This window comes from Vulpes lagopus, chromosome 3, assembly GCF_018345385.1.
Source record: "Vulpes lagopus strain Blue_001 chromosome 3, ASM1834538v1, whole genome shotgun sequence".
NCBI classification, from domain to species: Eukaryota; Metazoa; Chordata; class Mammalia; order Carnivora; family Canidae; genus Vulpes; species Vulpes lagopus.
Window position 1 is genome coordinate 89,200,620 of NC_054826.1, and position 22,048 is coordinate 89,222,667.

The window sequence follows — 22,048 nt, forward strand, 5'->3', positions numbered from 1 at the left end:
ATGTTAGTGAGATTTGTTTTCCAAAAAGCACACACCCAAAATAATGCCATAGTCCTCAAGATAGGCCTTATGTGTGTTCCTATAATCCTATAATCACCCAAAATAAGGGGGGAAGTATTTGAGGGAAAGGATATTCCTTCCTTTCCTCCTTCTTTCCAGCCTTCCTTCTCCCCTCCCTCCCTCCTTCCTTCCTTTCTCCTTTCTTCCTTTCCTCCCTCTTTCCTTCCTTCCTTCTTCCTTCCTTCTTTCTAGCCTAGCTTTATTGCTTTCTGATGTCTTTAATTGTCTTTTGAGACTAGGGTTGACATTTACAAATAGCTATTTGGGCGAGGTCTTGTGAATAAGTGAGTGGTCAAGCATGATGCCACAACCTTGGCTACAACTCTTTCCCAGAGAGCATGCTGTCAACTCTGAAATGCTGTTAGCCAGTCATGAGGCCACAGTTCACATTTCTTGCCAAATTCAGAATTCCATATGAAAAATATCCATAATGTTAAAGAAGTAAAGCACTAGGGCCTTTTCTTTTATTTCATCTATTTTTCTTGGTTCTGGAGTTTTTAACTGTTGACTTTGGTTTTGGTAATAGTAGATACTCTCACTACTTTTTTTTCTTTAAAACTTGCTGATTCATCCAGCTTCTTAGGGAAATTTTTTTTTTGTGTTTTATATGTCAAAATACGTAAACTAATAATTGCAGAAACATTCTATGTATTCTAGGTTACATTAAAGATTAGACCCTCCAAATTTTTTTTTTAAATAGGATCTCCTCCCCGCATGTAGCCCAATGCAGGGCTTGAACTCACAATCCTGAAATCAAGACCTGAGCTGAGATCAAGAGTTGGGCACTGCACCAACTGAGCTGCCCAAGCACCCCTACACCAAATCTTTATTTACAATTTACTTTTCAGCTTCCATCAAATTAGTTAACCATAATTTAAAGAGAATGGAATCTTCTGACCTTTCCACCATTCTCATAGGGTGCCTTTATGGGCATGGATGAATGTTACAGGCAGGTAGTTTCTAGCCAAGTATAACAGGATAACCATTTCTAACCATTTCATTATACAGACAGAATGAAAAGCTCCTTGGCAGGGAGCTATATCATGAATTCAGGCAACGTGTGGATGGCTAGACTTAACAGGGCCTTTTCATTTCAATCAAATTTCTACATCTCCGTGATTCTGACCCCTTTCTTACCTTCTATATACCTCTGTTGCTGGAAGCTTCCGACAAGGCTCCCAATATTCCCGCTTCTTGGTATTCACTCTTCTGTATAATGAATGCCTTCCTCTTAAGTGAGGGTGGGACCTGGTGACTAGTTTCTGAGGAATGGAACACACAAAGGTGATAGGATATCACTTCCATGACTAGGTTACAAAAGACTGGGACTTCCGTCTCACTATCTAACTAGCACGTTCTCTTTTGCTGGCACCCTCTCTCGCTCTTTCTACCTGTTCACTCTGAGAAAGCAAGCTGCTGCATGGATGACAAGGACCTGAGGCCATAGCCTCTGGGCAACCGCCATCAGAGAATGAAGGCCCACAGTCCAACAACCAGTGAGGAAGTGAATCCTGCCAAAACCACGTCAGGGAGCGTTGAGGCAGATCCTTCTGTTGTCAAGCCTTCAGATAAGGTTGCAGCCTTGTTGACAACTTGACACGGCCTGGTAAGAACCCTGAGAAAGGGGACACAGCTAGGCTGTGGATTTCTGGAGACCTGGACTCCTGGCTCAGAGAAACTGTGACATTATAAGTCTAGTCGTTTTAAGGCACTGAAGACTCTAAAGTTGGGAGTAATTTGTTGTGCAGAAGTAAATAAACAACACATCATCCAAGATTGTCAAGAATCCCCACTCTCTTACCATTGTTTCATCTACCAGAACTCCTTCTGGTGTATCAAATGTTTCATTTACAGATTTAATTTCCTGAAATTTGCTCTTAGAGGGGTTGGACTCGGTCACTTCAGAAGATCCCCTCAGCTGTAAACTTCAGAGTCAAATTCTTTGCTCCAAAAAAAAAAAAATCATTCACTTTTTCATCCTCATGAAATAAGAAGGGTTTATTGGCCACAGTAGCTGGCATAAGACTAACTGGCTGGCTGTGCAGAGGGCTGCTGGTGTGAGCTGATTCAGGAGCAGAATGTGCTGCCATGACCCCTGCAAGCTTCTCTCCCATTCCCCTCCTCCCGCAAAAGGTCCTCACTACCAGCCACCCCTCTCCCATCTGGAAGGGCTCGGACTCAAGCGCTTACTGTGTATTCTTATTGTGCTTCCTGTCTTGTAGCATTACTAAAGATATTTCTGTGATTCCTTTCTTGTTTCGTTTGAAAGAACATTTGAACTTATAGTAAAAAAGTGCCCGAATTGTCCCTTCTGTTCTTTTTTTTGAGGGCACTGAGACAAAGACAGGTTAAGTGGCAGCCAAACCCTGGACTTCCTTCCTTCAAATGGTAGGGCATTCTGAGCCCTGAAGTCACTAAGCTTTGTTGGGGAACGAACTTTCGGGGTCCCTTGGGAAGATGGCGCTGCTATCAGCCCTCCCTGGATGGCCTGACAAGGACATTTCATGCTGCTGCCTAAATTCTCCAGAGGAGTCTGAAAGTGATACTGTGAACTTTAAACTCTTCTCTCTTTCCTTCTATTTTCCTTCCTTTATTTCCCTTTCTCTCTCTCTTCATACCATCTTCCTGTATCAGCTGCTATAGGCAAAGGCATTAAAAGAGAGTTTTTTGTGCTTGTTTTTTTATGAAAAACAGATTTATATACCTCAGTGAAAAACTTAGACAAACAACAAACTCCAGCCCCAGGCATTCTAATGAGGCTTGTCGGTCCCCATTTTGAGGTTACAGTCTGTGGCCAGGACCTGAGTGACAGGTTCTCTAGTGTATAGTGGATGTTGTTGTTAAGTAACAGATTCCCTGGGGTTGCATCAGCCTATGGATAGATGGAAGGTCACATCAATAGTCATGAATATCCCAAATGTCTCTGGGTCTTCCTTTCACCTATATCCTGGGATCATCCTTCCACCATTCAGGGGACAACTGGCAGGTTCGTTACCCCAGGGCATCTACCACATTCTCCCTTAGCCCCTGCTCTGGTCTCCTTGGTTGATGTCCACAGCCCCTAGGCAGGCTTGACCCCTGCTGAGCAAGTGGCATCTTTGTAGACACTGGTATCTCTGCTGAAAACACTGCTCTGAAGCCCCTAGAGTTAAAAAATGTTTAAAAGTGCCAGTATTGGTCAAAGACTTATGGGCAAGCATCACGATCCACTTGAGCTAATTGTTTTCCCTAGGTTTACTTTATTTGAAAGGGAGGGATAGAGAGGAGGAAGGGAGTGAGAGGTAAGAGGTGGGGTGAGAGAGAGAATCTCAAGCAGACTTCCCACTGAGCACAGAGACTGACACGGGGGCTGGATCCCAGGACCCTGAGATCATGACCAGAGCCAAAATCAAGAGTTGCCACTTACCTGACTGAGCTACCTGGGACCCCAGCTTGGGCAAATTTATTTTTTTTAAGATTTTATTTATTTATTCAGAGAGAGAGAGAGAGAGAGAGAGAGAGAGAGAGAGAGAGAGAGAGGCGGAGACACAGGCAGAGGGAGAAGCAGGCTCCATTCAGGGAGCCTGACGTGGGACTCAATCCTGGGTCTCCAGGATCACGCCTTGGGCTGCCGGCGCTAAACCGCTGTGCCACCGGGGCTGCCAAACTTGGGCAAATTTAAAAAGAAAGGGAACATTTCAAAAAAGATTTTATTTATTTATTCATGAGAGACACAGAGACATAGGCAGAGGGAGAAGCAGGCTCCCTGTGGGGAGCCTAATGTGGGACTTGATCCCAGGACCCCGGGATCACAACCTGAGCCAAAGGCAGACATTCAGCTGCTGAGTCACCCAGGTGCCCAAGAAAAGGAACATATTATTAAAAAGATATTGGATAGCTTTTAGAATTCCTGGAGGCCCGGGGAAAACATGATAGGAAGCTCGACAGATAGCAACAAAGGTCCAGATCCTATCTGGGGCTATTACAGTGAAGAAATCCCTCTCCATGATGCCCTGGCAGGACACCCAGCCTGTCCCCACTGACACAAGAATCCTGTCACCATCACCTCCAGAAGAACCTAGGTGGAGATGCTGCCACTGCATCTACTGTCCCTGACACAAGGCCTGTGGGTGTCCCCATGCCCTACTTCCAGCAAAGCTGGGAAAAGCAAGTGTCTAGTGTTTTCACCTCTTTCAGTGGGAGGTGAGCTCTGCTTCCTTAGGTGGGAGATTGCCCAATGTAGGAGCGGTTTACATCCTGGGCACCTGTGAGAGAACTAGATGTTCACTTGTAGTGGGGCTAGATCCTCTGCCCCACTCGACACTTGAGTCCCTCAGCCTGCTCTAGGCCACATGACATTTGTGCACAAAGTGCATGGTGTAGACCCCAGTGTCCACAGGACCAATCGTGGCCCCTCTTCCCCACGGCCATGTCTGACTCCTATTGATCTCTTCATGCACCCTCCTCACCTCCTCCAAACACCTGTGGAAATCTGCTTCTGGAGCAGCCATCTCACCCATCCAGGGCAACAGTTCCTCCACCATGCTGGAAATCAAGGAAATCATGAAAACTCTTTCCTAATTCATGTAGCATTTCCCCTATCTTCTGAGCAAGCAAGTGGTTGGGGGGGAGGGGGGGGTCCTGGTAGGTGTGACAGTATCCTGGCAGGCAGAGCTGGTACTTAAATGAGTTCCATGTCTGGGCCTAAATGCCTCCCTTCCTTCCAAGTATCTACCTGCATCTACTGACTTACATAGAGGGACCTTGGGGAAAAATAAACTTCAATCTGTTCACAATTTAGAACTGTATGAATTTGTAGGAAGCGCTTGTTGAGAACATATTCCTAATGGCATGTGGTATGGCAGCAGATGTTTAAATGGGGCCAGACTGAAGAGGAAAGAGCGGTGGACATAGGAAACAGACTTGGGTCTGATGTCAGAACCCATCCTACAAGTGTTTTTGCTCCAGGGAGAATGACCATGTGTGTCAGTTGAGAAAATGGTTTTACTACAATCCACCAGTTTGGGGCCCAGATAATAGTGTCCCACCCTCCACAAGTGAGCATAGTACTGAGGGAGGGAGCTGTTTGTTCATTTGATTCTGTTACTTGCTTTTCATGGACATTTGTGGCCAGGGGAGTCGGCAGGGATTTGCCCCACAGGGGTGGGGTGACAGCAGGAGACCGGGGGCAGGTCAACTCAGAGATGACTCCTCTGTTGGGCTGCCTTCTAGATTTTGGGGTTGGTGGTAATAATTACCCTGAGGCAGTGGCAGCCGTGAATTGACTGGTAGTATCGGTGTGGGGGCCTATGCACTGGCATCTCTGAGAAGGTGTGGGGACCACTGGCTGCAGGGTCTTGGCTCAACTGGCATGACACTAGCAATGGTGAAAGATAAACGAATAGTGAGAGTGATTCAGGGAAATAGGGGGCAGAGACAGTGGTATACTTGGCCTCAGAGAGGCACTTCTGAGAACCCCTGGGGGCTGTGACTGCACGGGCCCAGTTCAGTGAGCGATGATGGTAATGGTGATAATAATAGCATGCCAGATACTATTCTTTTTTTTTTTTTAACTTTTTATTTTATTTATGATAGGCACACAGTGAGAGAGAGAGAGGCAGAGACACAGGCAGAGGGAGAAGCAGGCTCCACGCACCGGGAGCCCGACGTGGGATTCGATCCCGGGTCTCCAGGATCGTGCCCTGGGCCAAAGGCAGGCGCTAAACCACTGCGCCACCCAGGGATCCCATGCCAGATACTATTCTAAGTGCTTTCCATGTATTCCACTTAGTCCTCACAATTCTATTTTTTTAAGATTTTATTTCTTTGTTTGAGAGAAAGTGTGTGCACGAGCACGAGTTGGGGGGAGGGGGGGCGGCTAGAGGCAGACTCCCTGCCAAGTAGGGAGCCTGGTCCAGGGCCCATCCCAGGACTTTGAGATCATGACCTGAGCCGAAATCAAGAGTCAGAGGCTTAACTGACTGAACCACCCAGGTGCCCCCTCATGACCTCATTAAGCAGATATTATTATCATCTTCCTTCTACAACTCAGCCTTGGACAGGACATGTGGCAGTTTGTATTTGTATTTTCCAAAGATGGCTGACACAATATCTCCCAAGCCACACATTATTCTGCAACATGACTTTGGTCCTACCATTGAAAGATGAGGTTTATTCCCCTCCACTTGAATCTGAGCAGGCTTCTGAATCTTTTGTAACCTAGAGAAGGCAGCAGAAATGAGGCACTGTGATTTCCAAGGCCTAGGAAATCTGATTTCCTAGGTCAGAAAGGAGATGCACTTTCCACCTTGTACAGAAATACCTACCCTGAAGCCCTGAGCTGCCATGGAAGTAGTCTGACTGCCATGAGGCCACCATGCTGTGAGGAAGCTCAAACTAACCCACGTGTAGGTCCCAAAACTACACGAGGAGAGAGGGAGAGATACCAGCAAGCCTCAGCTGCTCCATCCCCCTCAGCTGTTCCAGTCCCAACCACTCTCTGATTGCAACCACATGAAAGATACTGAGCCAACCAAGCCCTTCTGAAACTCCCAAACACAGAAACCATGAGAATAATAAAAGGATCATTGCTGTTTTAAACCACTACGTTTTGGTGTAATCTGTAATGCAGCAACAGATAAGTAACAACTTGCCCATGGCTTGTAAGCGGTGAGGCTGAAACTAGAACCTCAGTTTGGAGAACAAAAACACAACACATACACACATGGAGGCACTTTTTTTTTTTTTTTTTTTGAGAGCTCCATATATACCTGGGGAGGGGAACTGATTCATGCATCTGGTGTTCAAAATTCACAAGATCCACTTATAATTTTATTGTCACCATGTTTGTACCTACAAGTTGATGCAGTCTGAGATATTCAAATTACATAGGAAAGCTAGAGCTTTTTTAAAAAAAAATGCCTGAAAAAACAAACAAACAAAAATATATGTCTGGTTTCTCTCTTGCATGTGAATGACTAGAATCAAAAATGCTTCTCTGGGGCTCCAGAGTAGCTTGGTGGGTTGGTGAGCTGACTCTTGGTCTCTGCTCAGGTCATGATCTCAGGGCCCTGGGATGGAGCCTCATGTTGGGCCCTGCACTTAGCAGGGAGTCTGCTTGAGGATTCTCCCTCCTTCTCCCTCTTCCTCTCCCACTGCCCCTCCCCTCTCCCTCTAACTCGAGCACACACTCGATCTCTCTCTCTCTTAAATAGATAAATAAATCTTTTTAAAAAAATGTTTCTCAGGACACCGGGGTGGCTCAGCAGTTGAGCATCTGCCTTCGGCTCAGGTCATGATCCCAGAGTCCTAGGGTCGAGTCCCTCATCCGGCTCTCTGCGTGGAGCCTGCTCCTCCCTCTGTGTCTCTGCCTCTCTCTTGGTGTCTCTCATGAATACATAAATTAAAATCTTAAAAAAAAATTGTTTCTCAAAGACTCACCCTAGAGTGGAGGCGCTGGTTAAAAACATGCAGATTCCCAAGTGCCACCTAAATCTCTGAATTTGAATCTCTTAAAGGTAGGACCAGGACTCTGAATTTTTAGCAACTCTTCAGGGAATTTTTAAGCCTGTTAGAATTTGAAAACAACTGCTCTATGACCAATATCATTTAACCTAGAGAATATTCAGGGTGGGGCTTACAAATTACCCTCCCCTGAAAAATCATGCTCTCATTAACCCTTCAGTCAATGTTACTGCCTGAATTTGCCTGATCCCGAGAGGCTTGACAAAAATACACATTCCTATGCTTCTCCTCTGCTGGGAATCAGATATGAAGCAAAACCTGGGGAATCTGCATTTTATGTTAGGTGTTAAATGTTCTTGAAGTAACTACACGATTTGATGTATTTCATGTAGTTATTGGAATACAGATCAGTTAAATTTGGTATAGCATTTACCCAGTATGATAATCTTCGTCTTCAAATAGCAGTTTATTTTAGGCCATTGCTTCTGGAAAAACTTAATTTCACTGAATGCCACATTTTTTTTAATCCATAGAGACCAAGATTAAGACAACAATAGTTAACATTTATTGAGCAGCTACTATTTAACCCTCCTCAAACACTCTGAGGCAGGCACCACTGCCATCCCCAGTTTATAGATTAAGATACTGAGGCAGAGGGACATTCAGGACCTTTCCAGGCATATGCAGCTAGTAAAGAGGTAGAGCTCCAACCTATGCTCTTAACCTACACAATACTGTCTCTCTGCCCTTATCCTAGACCAATTTCTCTGATGTTCCGCATATGCCTTTATTCAACACTTTTTTGAAATGTAGTTTTTATATGAAAGAGGTTTACCTTGTGCTGTGTGTGACTCATGGCCAAAAGGTTGCGAGAAGAGGCCTTGTTTCTTCTACAAAATATTTTCTACACCAGCAAGGAAAGATCACCAACAAAATGATTAAAGACGATGAAACCTTTTCTTAATGATGTCTGAATAATTTATTCTTGGGCTTCCTGTGAACTGTTGAGGAGTTCATAGAGTATCTTGGGAAGTCTCTAATTAGGAAGTTTCAAAATAACCAAAATGATGAAATTTCATAATAGTTATGTTTGAAGACAACTGCTTTTAGCACTAGTCCCACTAGGAATTCAGCATCTTGGCAGGGGTTTATTTATTATGTGTTTTGCTTTAAACAGGAAGCATGTACACTTATTAGCTCGAAAGTGTTCTTGTCCTCATGTAGAGAGGAAAGTGTATGCAAAAAAAGTAAGTGTGGTGTGCAGGGACAGCCAGGTACAGCTGGCATAGGGCTTCGCAGCTGGCTAGGATATGGACTGTGGGCAAATTAACTCACGTCTTCAGGGGCAGCATATGAGTCTCATCAGAGAATCTCGGAAATCCTCAATGAGAGAATCCTATAAAATGAGGGCTTGCGGCAGTCGCTAGCAAGTGATAGAATATTCTTGGTGATAGAATGTAGGAGAATGCAGAGACATTTAGGTTAGCCAAGCAGGATGAAAAACTGTCTGGAAATGGCCATGAAGTGCAGAAAGATGCCCCAACTCCTGCTGGGGCAATAGGGAAAACATTGATTAGGTCACAGCAGGTCTCCAATGAGAAACTAGGTTTGGTGAGTAACTGGAGAAGTAGAAGGAAAAAAGTGTGTTTCAGATACTCTTGCTAGATAATGTATATCCTCTTAGTTTCAAAGGCTTAAAAAACAATCAATCCCTCCCCGCCATGATTCTAGGAATTGACTGGATTCAGCTAGGTGGTCTTCACTTGGGTTCCTCCTGCTGTTGCTATGGTTGGGGCTGGAGTATTGCAGTCTTCTTCAGTTCCATGTCTGGTGACTAATGCTGGCTGTCAGTGGGGACCTGGGGCTGTTGGCTGGGAGATCTAAATGCCCTCTCTGTTTAGCCTGGGCTTCTTCACGGCATGGTGCCTGGGTTCAGAGAGCAAACATCCCAAGAAGACCATGAGGAAGGGGTATCATCTTATGTGATCTAGCCTCAGAAGGTACAGGGGGTCCCTTCTGCCACAGTCACAGACCCTCTTGGACTCAAAGGAACACAAACCCCACCCTGACAAGAGTGGGGTCAACATCACAGTGAAGAAGGACTTGTAGCATGGGGGAATCTTGTTACCGCCATCTTGGAAAATGCAATCTGCCATAGAGGTTAAGTACAAAGAGCAGAATATTGGATCTTAAGAATTCAGAAATCTGGCCAAAAAGGATCACAAGGGCCGCTCCTATGGGCAGTTTAAATGGAATGGAAGCAAAGGTCATGAGAGTTGAGGAAGGTATGGGACGATGAGTCAGGGGAATTGCATGGCCCTCACATGGACACTGACATCCTCAGGAAAGCTGAGGACTTGAGAGAGGTATGGTGAAGGCAGAGAGGGCTGACACTGCTGTAACGGCTTCTAAGCCTTTGGTTCTGGAGTGATTAAAAAAAAAAAAAGTAATCCCCACGGGGAGAACTTCTCTTATTTGGGAAAAGATATTTGCTGTGGGTCTATTGTTTGTGCAAAGATACTAATGGTTAACATTTTTACAGTGCTTATCCTTTCATTCAAAATGTATTTACTAGGTACCTGCTCTAGTCAGGTCTATTTTTTTTTAAAGATTTTATTTAATTATTTTGAGAGAGAGAGAGAGAGAGAGAGAGAGAGAGAGAGGGAGAGAGAGCACAAGCAGGGAGAGGGGCAGAGGGAGAGGGAGAAGCAGACTCCCCGCTGAGCAGGAAGCCCAACGTGGGGCTTGATCCCTGAACTCCGGGATCATGACCTGAACTGAAGACAGATGTTTAACCGACTGAGCACTGAGAGAGAGAGGCAGAGGGAGAGAGAGAATCCAAGCAGACTCCATGCGGGGCTCCATGCGGCACTCGATCTCACAACTCTGAGATCATGACCTGAGTTGAAATCAAGAATCAGAAGTTTATAGCCGACTGAGCCACACAGGTGCCCTTTGGCAAGTCTATTCTAGATGCTGATCTAGACGCTGATACAGTAGTGAACAAAGCAGACAGAGATCTCTACCCTGTTAGGTTTATATTTTAAAGGGAGAGACAAACATAAAAGAGATAGTTTTTTTTTAAACATAACACATATAATGTTATATGGTGGTAAATACTAAGGAAAAAAAAATCCACATTCTCTGTGCATATTAGATCCTAGCACAGGGTCTAAGAGCATGGTTCTGAGAGCCAGACAGCTGGAGCTTGAATCCCAGTTCTGCGACTTACTAGCTATGTGATGTTTGGCCTCTCTGATCCTCAGTTTCCTTATCTGTAAACCATAGAAAACAATAGTTCCCACTTCGACACTTGTTGTCAGGATGAAATGAGTTAATACAGGTAAAGAATTTATAACAGGATGACAGGGACATTGAAGCCAGCTGGGGGGGGAGTCACAGGCTTCAGAGTTGCTACTGGAGCTCTGGGACCAAGCTCAGGTTATCAGTCAGGAACCTTGTTGGGGTTCATGGATCTTGGGAGGAAAAGACCTCCATATGAAGACATATCAAAGGATCCTCAGGCTGCCCCAGGGTAGTATGTGGGATGGCAGCGTATAGATGAGATCTCAGCAGATCTCAGGATTTAACCCTGGGTTCAGCCTACTGCAGACCCAGGGAAATATCTGTTTTCACCTTGAAGCAGGAACAAGATTTTGGAACTTAGTTATACTAATAGAGTAGAATGGAAAGGGAGAGGTGGTGAATAATGCACTCATTACATTCTAGTAACAAGCAGAGCATCCGAGTGAAATTTCCCTCTGGGAAAACACATAGGTGGAAAGAGGGAGAAGACTTGAATCAGACAAGCCTGGGTTCTAATTGAAGTTCTACCTCTTTTTTTTTAAATTCCAGTTAGTTACCATATATTATGAGTTTCAGGTGTACAATATAGTGATTCCACCCGTCCATGCAACACCCAGTGTGAAGCTCTACCTCTTAAGTAATTAGACAACTTAACCTCTGAGGCTTACTTTTCTCCTGAAAACTGAGGATCATGATACCTACACTATACAGATCTTATGAAGTTTAAGTATAGCTTATCAAGAGGCTGGCACAGTGTCCAGCACTTAGATGTGTGATCAGGTGATGGCCTCTTCACCTAGTGGGTCAACAGGTCACCTGTGTACATAGGATGTGTACTGGTCCACTCCTCATCAATATTTAAAAATGAGCATTTCTTCTGTATTGATAGTTATGAAATGATATCAGAATCCACTCTCTCTCAATAGGAAATTTACTTTGAGTGATGTTTTCCTGAAGGACCCTGGGACACCTGGGCTTTCACAGATTCTGCTGTAGAAAGATATCTGGCCAGATACTTCCAATATTGTCCTGCCATATCCTTGCTGTGACCTCTCCCTAAACAAAAAATGAAGAGTATAGCATCCAGCTCAGCAAAACAAGCTGGGGGGCATGAACAAGCTTATGGAAACCTTTTAGGATTTCTGGTTTGAGCATGGTAGATTAAGCCAACACAGAAAACAAAAAAATACATAAATATTGGATAAAACATTCTCAGAAAAAAAACTTTGCTACATAACCAAGCTTGGCAGGAAGAAAGGCACATCTCCAGGTGTTGATGAAAGATAGACCTTGAAACCAGCACAGGGAATGGAGTTGTAGCTGCAGTGGCCTGGGGGGATGTGGCCAGGGATGCTGGCCTCAGAAACCAAGGTGATGAGTAGAGCCAAGATCCCTGCTAGACTGAATCTGTCCCTCCAACAAAAGGGAATGGGGAGAAAGTCTTTGGGAGCACAGAGTTGGAGGTTTCCTGAATGAAGTGTCATTCAAGCTGGTCTCATTCATTCATTCATTCATTCACCCATTCACCAAGTACTGTGCCAGGCACTACACCAACTACTGGGAATATAAAAGACCCAGCCACTGGCCTCATGGAGTTTGCAGTTAGTGGAGACAGCATTAAATGGGCAATTACAATGCAGAAGCTCTACGTGCACTTTTTTTTAGAGAGAGAGAGAGAGAGTTTGTAAACAGGGGGGAGGGGCAGCAGGAGAGAGAGAATCTCAAGCCAACTCCGTGCTGAGCATGGAGCCCAATGTGGGGCTTGATCTCAGGACTCTGAGATGACCTGAGTGGAAATCAAGAGTCAGATGTTTAACCAACTGAGCCATCCAAGCTCCCCTCCATGTGCACACTTTTTAAAAACAGCTTTATTAAGATAAAATTCACATGCCATAAAAATATACCTTTTAAAAATGGTTTTAGTGTATTCATATTGTTGTGATTCCACCACCACTATTGAATTTCAGAACATTAAATTACTTCAAAAAGAAACTCCATAACCATTAGCAGTCACTTAGTATTTTCCATCACCCCAGCTCCTCGTTACTAGGAATCTATTTTCTCTCTCTAGAGGTTTCCCTATTCTGGGCATTTCATTTAAAAGGAATAACACAATATGTAGCCTTTTATGTCTTCTTTCACTTAGCATGTTTTCAAGGTTCATCCATGATGTAGCATGCATCAGTATTTTGTTCCTTTCTATGGCTGAATAGTAATAGTCCATTGTACGCATATACTTTTGTTTATTCATTTGTCAATTAATGGAAATTTTGGCCATTAGGAATAATGTTCCTATGAACATGCTCATGTGTAAGTTTTTGTGTGGACACATGTTTTCAATTCTTTTAGATATATACCTAGGAGTGGAATTACTGGGTCATATGGTAATTCTGTGTTTAACATCTTAAAGAATTGCCAAATTGTTTTCCAAGTTACTGCACCATTTTATATTCCTTACCAGCAATGTATGAAGTTTCCATCTGTGTATAAATTTTGATGTTTACATTCTTGAATTGGAAATCAACCTCCCAGAGTTGTGCCTATCAGCAGAAGAAGGTCTTGGCTCTCTGATGGTACTGCAGATAGGGTGATGAACAGCTTTGCCTATCTGGGAACAGAGGGGCTTCTTCTGTACAATAATAGGGCTCTTCTGTGTGAGCCCCCAACAGGGACAGCCTCACCTAGTTTCTCTCACAGTGTGAGCTCTGTGAGGCAAGGGCCATTTCTCATCTTTTCCACTATGGCTCCAACCCTTATAGCTATTCCTGGCATGTAGTAGGTGCCCAATAAATATTTGTGGAATAAATGACTGGATTAGCCTCTTGCTTTGTCTGTCCAGTTACCTCTTCCTGCTTTTGGGAATAGCACTCCTTTGTTCTTTGGGATGGCTGCTTCTTTGTAGAATCTCCTATGGGTATGTGGGCTGCCAGACCCAGCACTCTTTCTAGCTACAGGGCCCATGAATGACCTAAGGCTGGTCAACCTGGAATCTTCATTAGGATTTTTTACAGTGAACTTAAGAGGTGATAGGCAGTTCCTTTCTGGTAGGAGAAGACAAAGATGCAAGATGGAAGAACTACAGTAGCTACTTTTCCTTCTGAACGCACAGCTTTCCTGAGAGAACAAAATCAACACATAGATGGGCAGAGAGAATCCTGATGGAGTTTGAATCCCTGGCCTGGTGAACTGGGTTTGTATTAGCAGAATCTTCACTATTATAACAGAGGTGGGAAAGTCTCCCAGGAGAGATAGATAAGTAAGCTGTGAATAAGTAAGGAGTTTGAAATATCCAAGGTGAGAGGTAGTGAAATGTAAGTGAGGAATTCAAAGTCTTCTCTATCGTTCAGCAAAAAAACACCACTAAGAGAGGGAGAAGGCAAGACATCATGTGGGAGAAGATATCTGCAATAAACTTATTGACAGAGAATTTGTATCCAGAATATATAAAGAATTTCCAGGGGCACCTGGGTGGCTCAGTGGTTGAGTGTCTGCCTTTAGCTCAGGGTGTGATCTTGGGGTCCTGGGATCGAGTCCCACATCGGGCTCCCCGCACCAAGCGTGCTTCTCCCTCTGCCTATGTCTCTGTGTCTCTCTCTGTGTGTCTCATTAATAAATAAATAAAGTCTTTGAAAATAGAATTTCTATAATCTCATAAGACAGACAACCTAATTTTTTAAGTGGGAAATAGACACTTCACAGAGAACTTTTATGTACTCAATAACCATATGAAATGTGCTCAAATTCATTAGTCTTCAGGCAAAGGCTATTTTCAAACCACAATGAAATCCCTCAAGAGAGCCACCAAAATGTGTAAAAAGTAATAGCACTGATACTGCCAAAGTTTGGTGAGGCTGTAGGGCATAGAGAAATCTCATACATTGCTAATGGGAGTTTAAATTGGTATAACCACTTTGGAAAACTGTTTGGTCATGTGGTGGCCCTGAGTACACCACTTAGATCTCCCTTCAAGACAGCCTGCTTCAAGGGGGCTAGTCAGCCAATAGCCTCCAGCTGCCGTACCTTTGGATCCACCCCAGTGTTCATGTTGAGGCCATGGTTTTTCCAGGCTGCCCCCAGCCAGGGACTGTGCTAGTTGTGCAGAGGTGCTAGTTCCAGGCCATCCTGAATCCTGCCTTTCAGGTAGCTCCTATGGTGGACACTCTGTACACTGGGCTCCCTGACAGCCTGGCTGGGACTGCAGGCTTTCACAGTGGTCAGACCTGCATTGTGGTCTGGAGGTTCCACATGTCTGCTTTTCCTCCATCTATCTTTTATCCTTCCCAGGAATTGCGCCTGTAAATTTCTTGCACGTCGAATTCTACCTTGGCCTTTGCTTTGTGGAAGACTGAATTGACAGAGGCAGTATGTACTAACACTGTCTGACTCTAAGCGCACTCTTAGATATATTCCCAATAGAAATGAGTGCTCATGTCCACCAAAACATGCTTATAGAACATTATTAATGGCAGCTAAAAGAAGATCAATGTCTATCAACAGTGGACAGAATGGATAAATAAAATTGTGGTTATAGTCAGGAACAAGACAAGGATGTCCATATTGTTATTTAACATAGTACTGGAAGTCTTAGCCTCAGCAATCAGACAACAAAAATAAATAAAAAGCATCTAAATTGGCAGGGGAGAAGTAAAACTTTCACTATTTGCAGACAACATGATACTCTATGTAGAAAATCTGAAACACTCCACCAAAAGATTGCTAGAATACATGAATTCAGCAAAGTAGCAGGATGTAAAATCAACATACAGAAATCTGTTGCATTTCTGTACACCAGTAATGAAGCTGCAGAAAAAGACACCAAGGAATTGGGATCAATCTCATTTACAATTGCACCCAAAACAATAACATACCTAGGAATAAATCTAACCAAAGAGGTAAAAGATCTGTACTCTGAAACTTTATAAAAGAAATGGAAGAAGACACAAAGAAGTGGAAATCATGTTAATCATTCATGTTAATTGACTGGAAAAACAAACATCCTTAAAATGTCTATAACTACCCAAAGCAGTCTGTACATTTAATGCAATCCCTATCAAAATACCACTAGCATTTTTCACAGAGCTGGAACAAACAATCCTAAAATTTATATGGAACCAGAAAAGACCCTGAATAGCCTAAACAATCCCGAAAAAGAAAACCAAAGCTAGAGGAATCATGATTCTGGACTTCAAGCTATATTACAAAGCTGTGATTGTCAAGACGGTATGGTACTGGCACAAAAACAGACACATAGATCAATGGAACAAAATAGAAAACTCAGAAATGGACCTATAGCTATCTGGTAAAATAATCTTCAACTAAGCAGGAAAGAGGGGGATCCCTGGGTGGCTTAGCGGTTTAGCACCTGTCTTCGGCCCAGGGCGTGATTCTGGAGTCCGAGGATCGAGTCTCGCATCTGGCTCCCTGCGTGGAGACTGCTTTTCCCTTTGCCTGTATCTCTGCCTCTCTCTTTCTATCTCTCTCTTTCTGTGTGTGTGTCTCTCATGAATAAATAAGTAAAATCTTTTTAAAAAATCAGGAAAGAATATCCAGTGAAAAGAGAACAGTCTCTTCAATAAATGGTGTTGGGGAAACTGGACAGCAACATGCAGAAGAAGAAACTGGGCCTCTTATACCATACACAAAAATGAATTCAACATAGATTAAAGACCTAAATGTGAAGACTGAAACCATAAAAATCCTAGAGGAGAGTACAGACAGCAACCCCTTTGACCTTGGTCATAGCAACTTTTTACTAGACACGTCTCTAGAGGCAAAGGAAATAAAAGCAAAAGTAAACTATTAAGACTTTATCAAGAGAAAAAGTTTCTGCACAGAGAAGGAAACAAAACTAAAAGGCAGCTTCTGGAATGGGAGAAGGTATTTGCAAATGATGTATCGGATAAAGGGCTAATATCAAAATCTAGAAAGAACTTATCCAACTCACCACCCCCAAAACTGAATAATCCAGCTAAGAAATGGACAGAAGACATGAATATACATTTCATCAAAGAAGACATCCAGATGGCCAACAGACACATGAAAAGATGCTCAACATCATTCATCATCAGGGAAATACAAATCAAAACCACAATGAGATACCACCTCACAGCTGTCAGAATGTCTGAAATTAACTACTCAGGAAACAACAGATGTTGGTGAGGATGCAGAGAAAGGGGAACCCTCTTGCACTGTTGGTGGGGATGCAAACTGGTGCAGCCACTCTGGAAAACTGTGTGGAGGTTCCTCAAGGAGTTAAACATAGCGCTACCCTACGATCCAGCAACTGCATTACTAGGATTACTAGGTATTTATCCAAAGGATACAAAAATACTGATTCAAAGGGATCCATATACCCTGATGTTTATAACAGCCTTATCAACAAGAGCCCAAATATTCATCAACTGATGAAGGGATGAAGAAGATGTGGGATACACACACACACAATCGAATATTACTCAGCGATTAAGAAAAATAAATCTTGCCATTTGCAACGACGTGGATAGAGCTAGAGGGTATTTTACTAAGCAAAATAAGTCAGTCAGAGAAATACCATATGATTTCACTTGTGTGTGTAACTTAAGAAAACAAAGCAGATGAACATAGGAGGAGTTAAAAAAAAAAAAGGAGACAGGGAAGCAAACCATAAAAGACTTAACTATAGAGAACAGACTGAAGGTTGGTGGAGGGAGGTGGGTAGGGGGATAAGCTAAATGGATGATGGATATTAAGGAGGGCACTTATGATGAACACTATGTTATATTTAAGTAATGAATCACTAAATTCTATTCTTGAAACCAATATCACACTATAAGTTAACTAACTAGAATTTAAATGAAAATTTGAAATAAAAAAATTAAATATAAAAGTAAAACTGCTATTCATATTGTGGACTAGAACACAGCAATGAGAAATAACAAGAGCTATGCATGATAGCATGGATAAACCTCACAGCCGTAATGATGAGTGAAAGAAGCCAGATGGTCAATGGGTCTCATCAAGTCAGGAAAGGAATATAGAAGGAGGGGGGTTGTGGGAGACTAATCTCATTCAGATTTATGGAAACCAGTACCAGTAGAGAGAGTGGTGATCTTTTGGGGACTGTGGTAAGCAGCCTTTAAGATAACTCCCAGTGATCCCATCTCCTGGTTTCCATGCTTTTGTGTTAACCCCTCCTTTTTGATGCAGATAGGACCTAGAGACTAGCTTCTTTTTTCCTAGCATTAAGAAATAATTGACATACAACATTGTGTAAGTTTAAAGTGTACGTGATGATTTGATATATGTAGGTATTGTGAGATGACTACCACCATAAAGTTAGTTAACACATTCATCACCTCATACCTTTTGTGTGAGTACGTGGTGAGAACGTTTAAGATTTACTCTCCCAGCAACTTTCAAATATATAATATGGTATTTACTACATTCACCATGTTGTACCTTCGATCTCCAGAACTGATTCATTTTATAATTGGAAGTTTTTACCCTTCGACCAAATTCTCCCCATTTCCCCCACTCTCCAGCCCCTGCCAATCACCAGTCTACTCTGTTTCTGAGTTTGGCTTCTTCAGATTCCACATACAAGTGAGATTGTATAGTATTTGTCTTTTTCTGCTGACTTATTTTACTCACCGTAATGTTCTTAGGATTCATCAACATTGTCTCAAATGATAGGATCTCCTTCATTTTTATGGTTGAATAATATTCCATTGTTTGTACAATACCACATTTTCTTTAACCATTCATTCTTTTAAAAAAGTTCATTTATTTATTTGAGAGAGAGAGAGAGAGTGCAGAGGGAGGGGCAGAAGGAGAGAATCTTCAAGCAGACTCCCTGGCTGAGCACGGAGCTCACTGCGGGGCTGGATGCTGGTGGGGCTCCATTGTGGCAGGCGGGGTACCCACTGAGCAGGGACCTCATTGCATGGTTCCACTCCACAGCCCATGATGTCATGACCTGAGCTGAAACCAAGAGCTGGTTGCTCAAGCGACTGAACCCCCAGGCACCTCTTTATCTGTTCATCCTTGATGGACAGTTAGGTTGGGGACTAGCTTCTAAGTAACAGAATAAGTAAAAGTGAGCGGCTGTCTATTCTGAGATGAGTTTACAACAAAGACTTCCATTTCTCTCTCCTATTCCTTGCCCCAGGGGAAGATAGCAGCTTCTTATAGAAAAGGTACAAGTGGCTGGAACTAATGAAGGACCTGAGGCCTGACAATGGTGTTTGAGTGAGACTGAGAGAGGATTCTATGCCTTGAGATGCCTGCAGCCCTGGCTGACAAGTTGAATGCAGCTTTGTGAGGGACTCTGAACCAGAGGACCCAGCAAAAGGGCACCCACATCCCTGACCCACAGAAATTGTGAGAAAATAAGGGACTTTTGTTTTAAGCTGCTAAAGTTGGGGTAATCTGTTTTCCAACAATAGATAATACAAGCACATTGCTTATCACTCAAAATCACTAAATAAAGCTCCTGAAATCTCTTTGAGAGATGCAACCAGGGGAAAAGCTGGCCACCTCCAAGAATGTTTCTTTTCTCTTAAGGACAGTGACAATCACACACATGTATATTCTTTTTAATTGTGACCAGCAGGAAGCTCAGAGGCAAATTTATGGTTCAGTTTTAATAATTATGCAAGGCCTGATGACCTGCTTATCTGTGTTCTTACTCCTGGTGTTTCCTTTTATTCTGACGTTTTTCCTTTGTCCTGGTTTTTCAGTTCATTTTCGCATTTTTCTATACTACATTAATTATGTTAAGCCATCTCAAATTCACCTTACAGAGAAGCAAAGCATTCATAATAAAATTTTTGGTTTTTTCATAAATAATTTTTAAAGATATTTAAGTTTGCACCTGTTGAACACGAAGGTGCTTGGTGGGGAACAACAGGTAATGGAAGCATGGCTCTGGAGCTCTGGGCATTGGCCAGGGATAATTTGGATTGGGTCAAAAAATATCAAATAATAATGACAGGAAAGGAAAATACGCTGGCAATCGATCACCCCTCCCCGGGGGGAGGGGCCAAGGGCTCCCTGCCCCGTCCCTTTCGCCCCTCAAGCCCCGCCCCTTCCCCGGCCCCGCCCCGCCCTTCCCCGGCCACGCCCCCTCCCGGCCACGCCCCCTCGGGCCTGCCCGCCGCGCGCGCCGCGCCGCCTCAGTCCCCGCCCGCCGGTCCGGCCTCCCGACGGTTGCGCGCTCCGCCCCTCCCTCCGCGCCCGCGCGCGCCTTCTCCGCCCCGCCGGGCTCTCTCCTTTCGGGGCGGTTGGGCCGCGGGCCTGTGGGGGCGGGGCCCAGAGGAGGCGGTAGAGCCAATGGGGCGCGGCGGCGGCGGCGGCGGTGGCGGCGGCGGCGGAGGCGGCGGCGGCGGCGGCGGCGGCTGGGTCGGGCCCCGACGGGCGGCGGCGGCTGAGCTGGAGGCGGAGGGCGGCGGCGGCGGCGAAGGCGGCGGCGGCGGCGGCGGCAGCGGGGGGAAGATGGCGGCGCCCGTCCTGCTGAGAGTGTCGGTGCCGCGGTGGGAGCGGGTGGCCCGGTACGCAGTGTGCGCCGCCGGGATCCTGCTCTCCATCTACGCCTACCACGTGGAGCGGGAGAAGGAGCGGGACCCCGAGCACCGGGCCCTCTGCGACCTGGGGCCCTGGGTCAAGTGCTCCGCCGCCCTGGCCTCCAGGTAGCCCGGCGGGGGGAGCGGGCCGGGAGCGGCCGAGCGCGGCGAGGGCGGAGGCTGGGGGTGGGGAGCGCGCGGCGGGAGCTCGGGCCTGGGGTGGCGGGGACCGGGCCGCGGGGGACCGACGGCGCCGCGCGGTGGCCGGGGCGGTGGGCGGGGCGGGGGGGCCGCGGCCCGCGGGAGGGCCGCGGGGGTGGAGGTGGCGGGGCCCGCGAGCGGCGAGGACGGATGAGGTGGCAGAGGCAGCGGGAGGCCGGAGCGCACCGGGAGCGGGCGGGCAGGCGGGGGCCGGCCGGGAAGGACGGCAGGGGCCCGCCGAGGGTGGGTCCCGGCCGCTGGACAGATCCCGGTTCCGGCCGGCGAGCTGGGTCGGGAGTGCGGGACCCTGCCCGGGAGCCGTGAGGTCACCGTCCGCCGCTCGTGCCGGCTGGTCGCAGCCGAGGCTTGCCTCCCGGGCTCCCCGCTCCGAGGACAGGTGTCTCTGTGGTCAGGCCTCTTTGTACTGGCGCTAAGGAGAATTTGCGGACCTCCTGAGACGGTGACATTTGCAGACAAACACGAATTTGACCCTCCTCTGGAAGAAGATACCGGCACTTAACATATCTGATTTCTTGGATTCCCCTCGTTTATTTCCGTGCGCCCAAGAGGGGGAATTGGCCTGACTTTGGGTCTAGTTAAAGCTTTCTTTACCTAAAATAGAGGGGTATGTCAAGTGTGGTCAGTAGAGGGGCATTGGTTGACTTTTAAACATTGTAGATTAGTATAATGGGACACTCATAGAAGATTAAAAATACACGCCTTGCCTAAGTGGAGGGATTGGTTTGCTTTACTGATAGCTTCAAGTTTTTAAAAATGTTCTAGTGATTTATCTGTCACATTCTGTTTTCTGCACTAGGTTTTCCTAGGCAAGTTAGTTTGGAAAGGAAGAGGAATTTACATCCTAAAGTGGCTGCCATTTTTTTTTTTTTTTTTTTTTAAGAGGAGAGTTCATTAAAAGTAGCAAACGTAAAATAAATGACTTCAAAATTGATAGGTTGCAATTTTTATAGAGACATGCTTAATATGTTGCCTTTCTTAACAGTAGTTATATTCAAGCAGTTTCTCCCCCCCCCCCCCCCCGTTGATCTGTAAATTGCTAGGTAGACGGTAATGTATAGCTCACTAGTTTATTTTGACCTACATATTGGTGATTACATGAACAAGCAAGCATTGGAGTTTGTCTCGTTATTGTTTACAAACTTCAGGTTGCTGATCTTTTTCCACTTAGAGGGTTCTGTCTCATTTGCCCTTAAACCAAAATCCTGTGCTTTAGTGGGAAAATAGTCATCATTATTGCTACATTAAACACATGTTTAAAATGTAGATATTAGTTAACAGTTACAATCTATCAATGTGACAGAAAGCTCACATTTTTGGTTGCGTATTTTGAACCAGACTTAATAGATTCAGCATCCCTTTGAGAACCACAGAGTGTATTTTATGCAAACATTTGTATGTTTATTTCACTTCCAATGGAAAGGACTTTTATACTTAAAAGTTCCTCGCACCCAAAGTTAATTGAATGAATATGTAGTGAA

General features: G+C 44.8%; 1 protein-coding gene across 1 annotated transcript in view; it reads left to right on the forward strand.

Moving 5' to 3' along the window:
• The first annotated feature begins 20,152 nt into the window (after positions 1–20,152).
• VKORC1L1 (vitamin K epoxide reductase complex subunit 1 like 1) overlaps positions 20,153–22,048 on the forward strand; it is a 70,999-nt gene continuing 69,103 nt past the window's right edge. Inside the window, exon 1 of the mRNA XM_041747292.1 lies at positions 20,153–20,474. Within this exon, the coding sequence (XP_041603226.1) occupies positions 20,281–20,474 (194 nt within the window). The 5' untranslated portion in view covers positions 20,153–20,280. The remainder of the gene's footprint in view (positions 20,475–22,048) is intronic.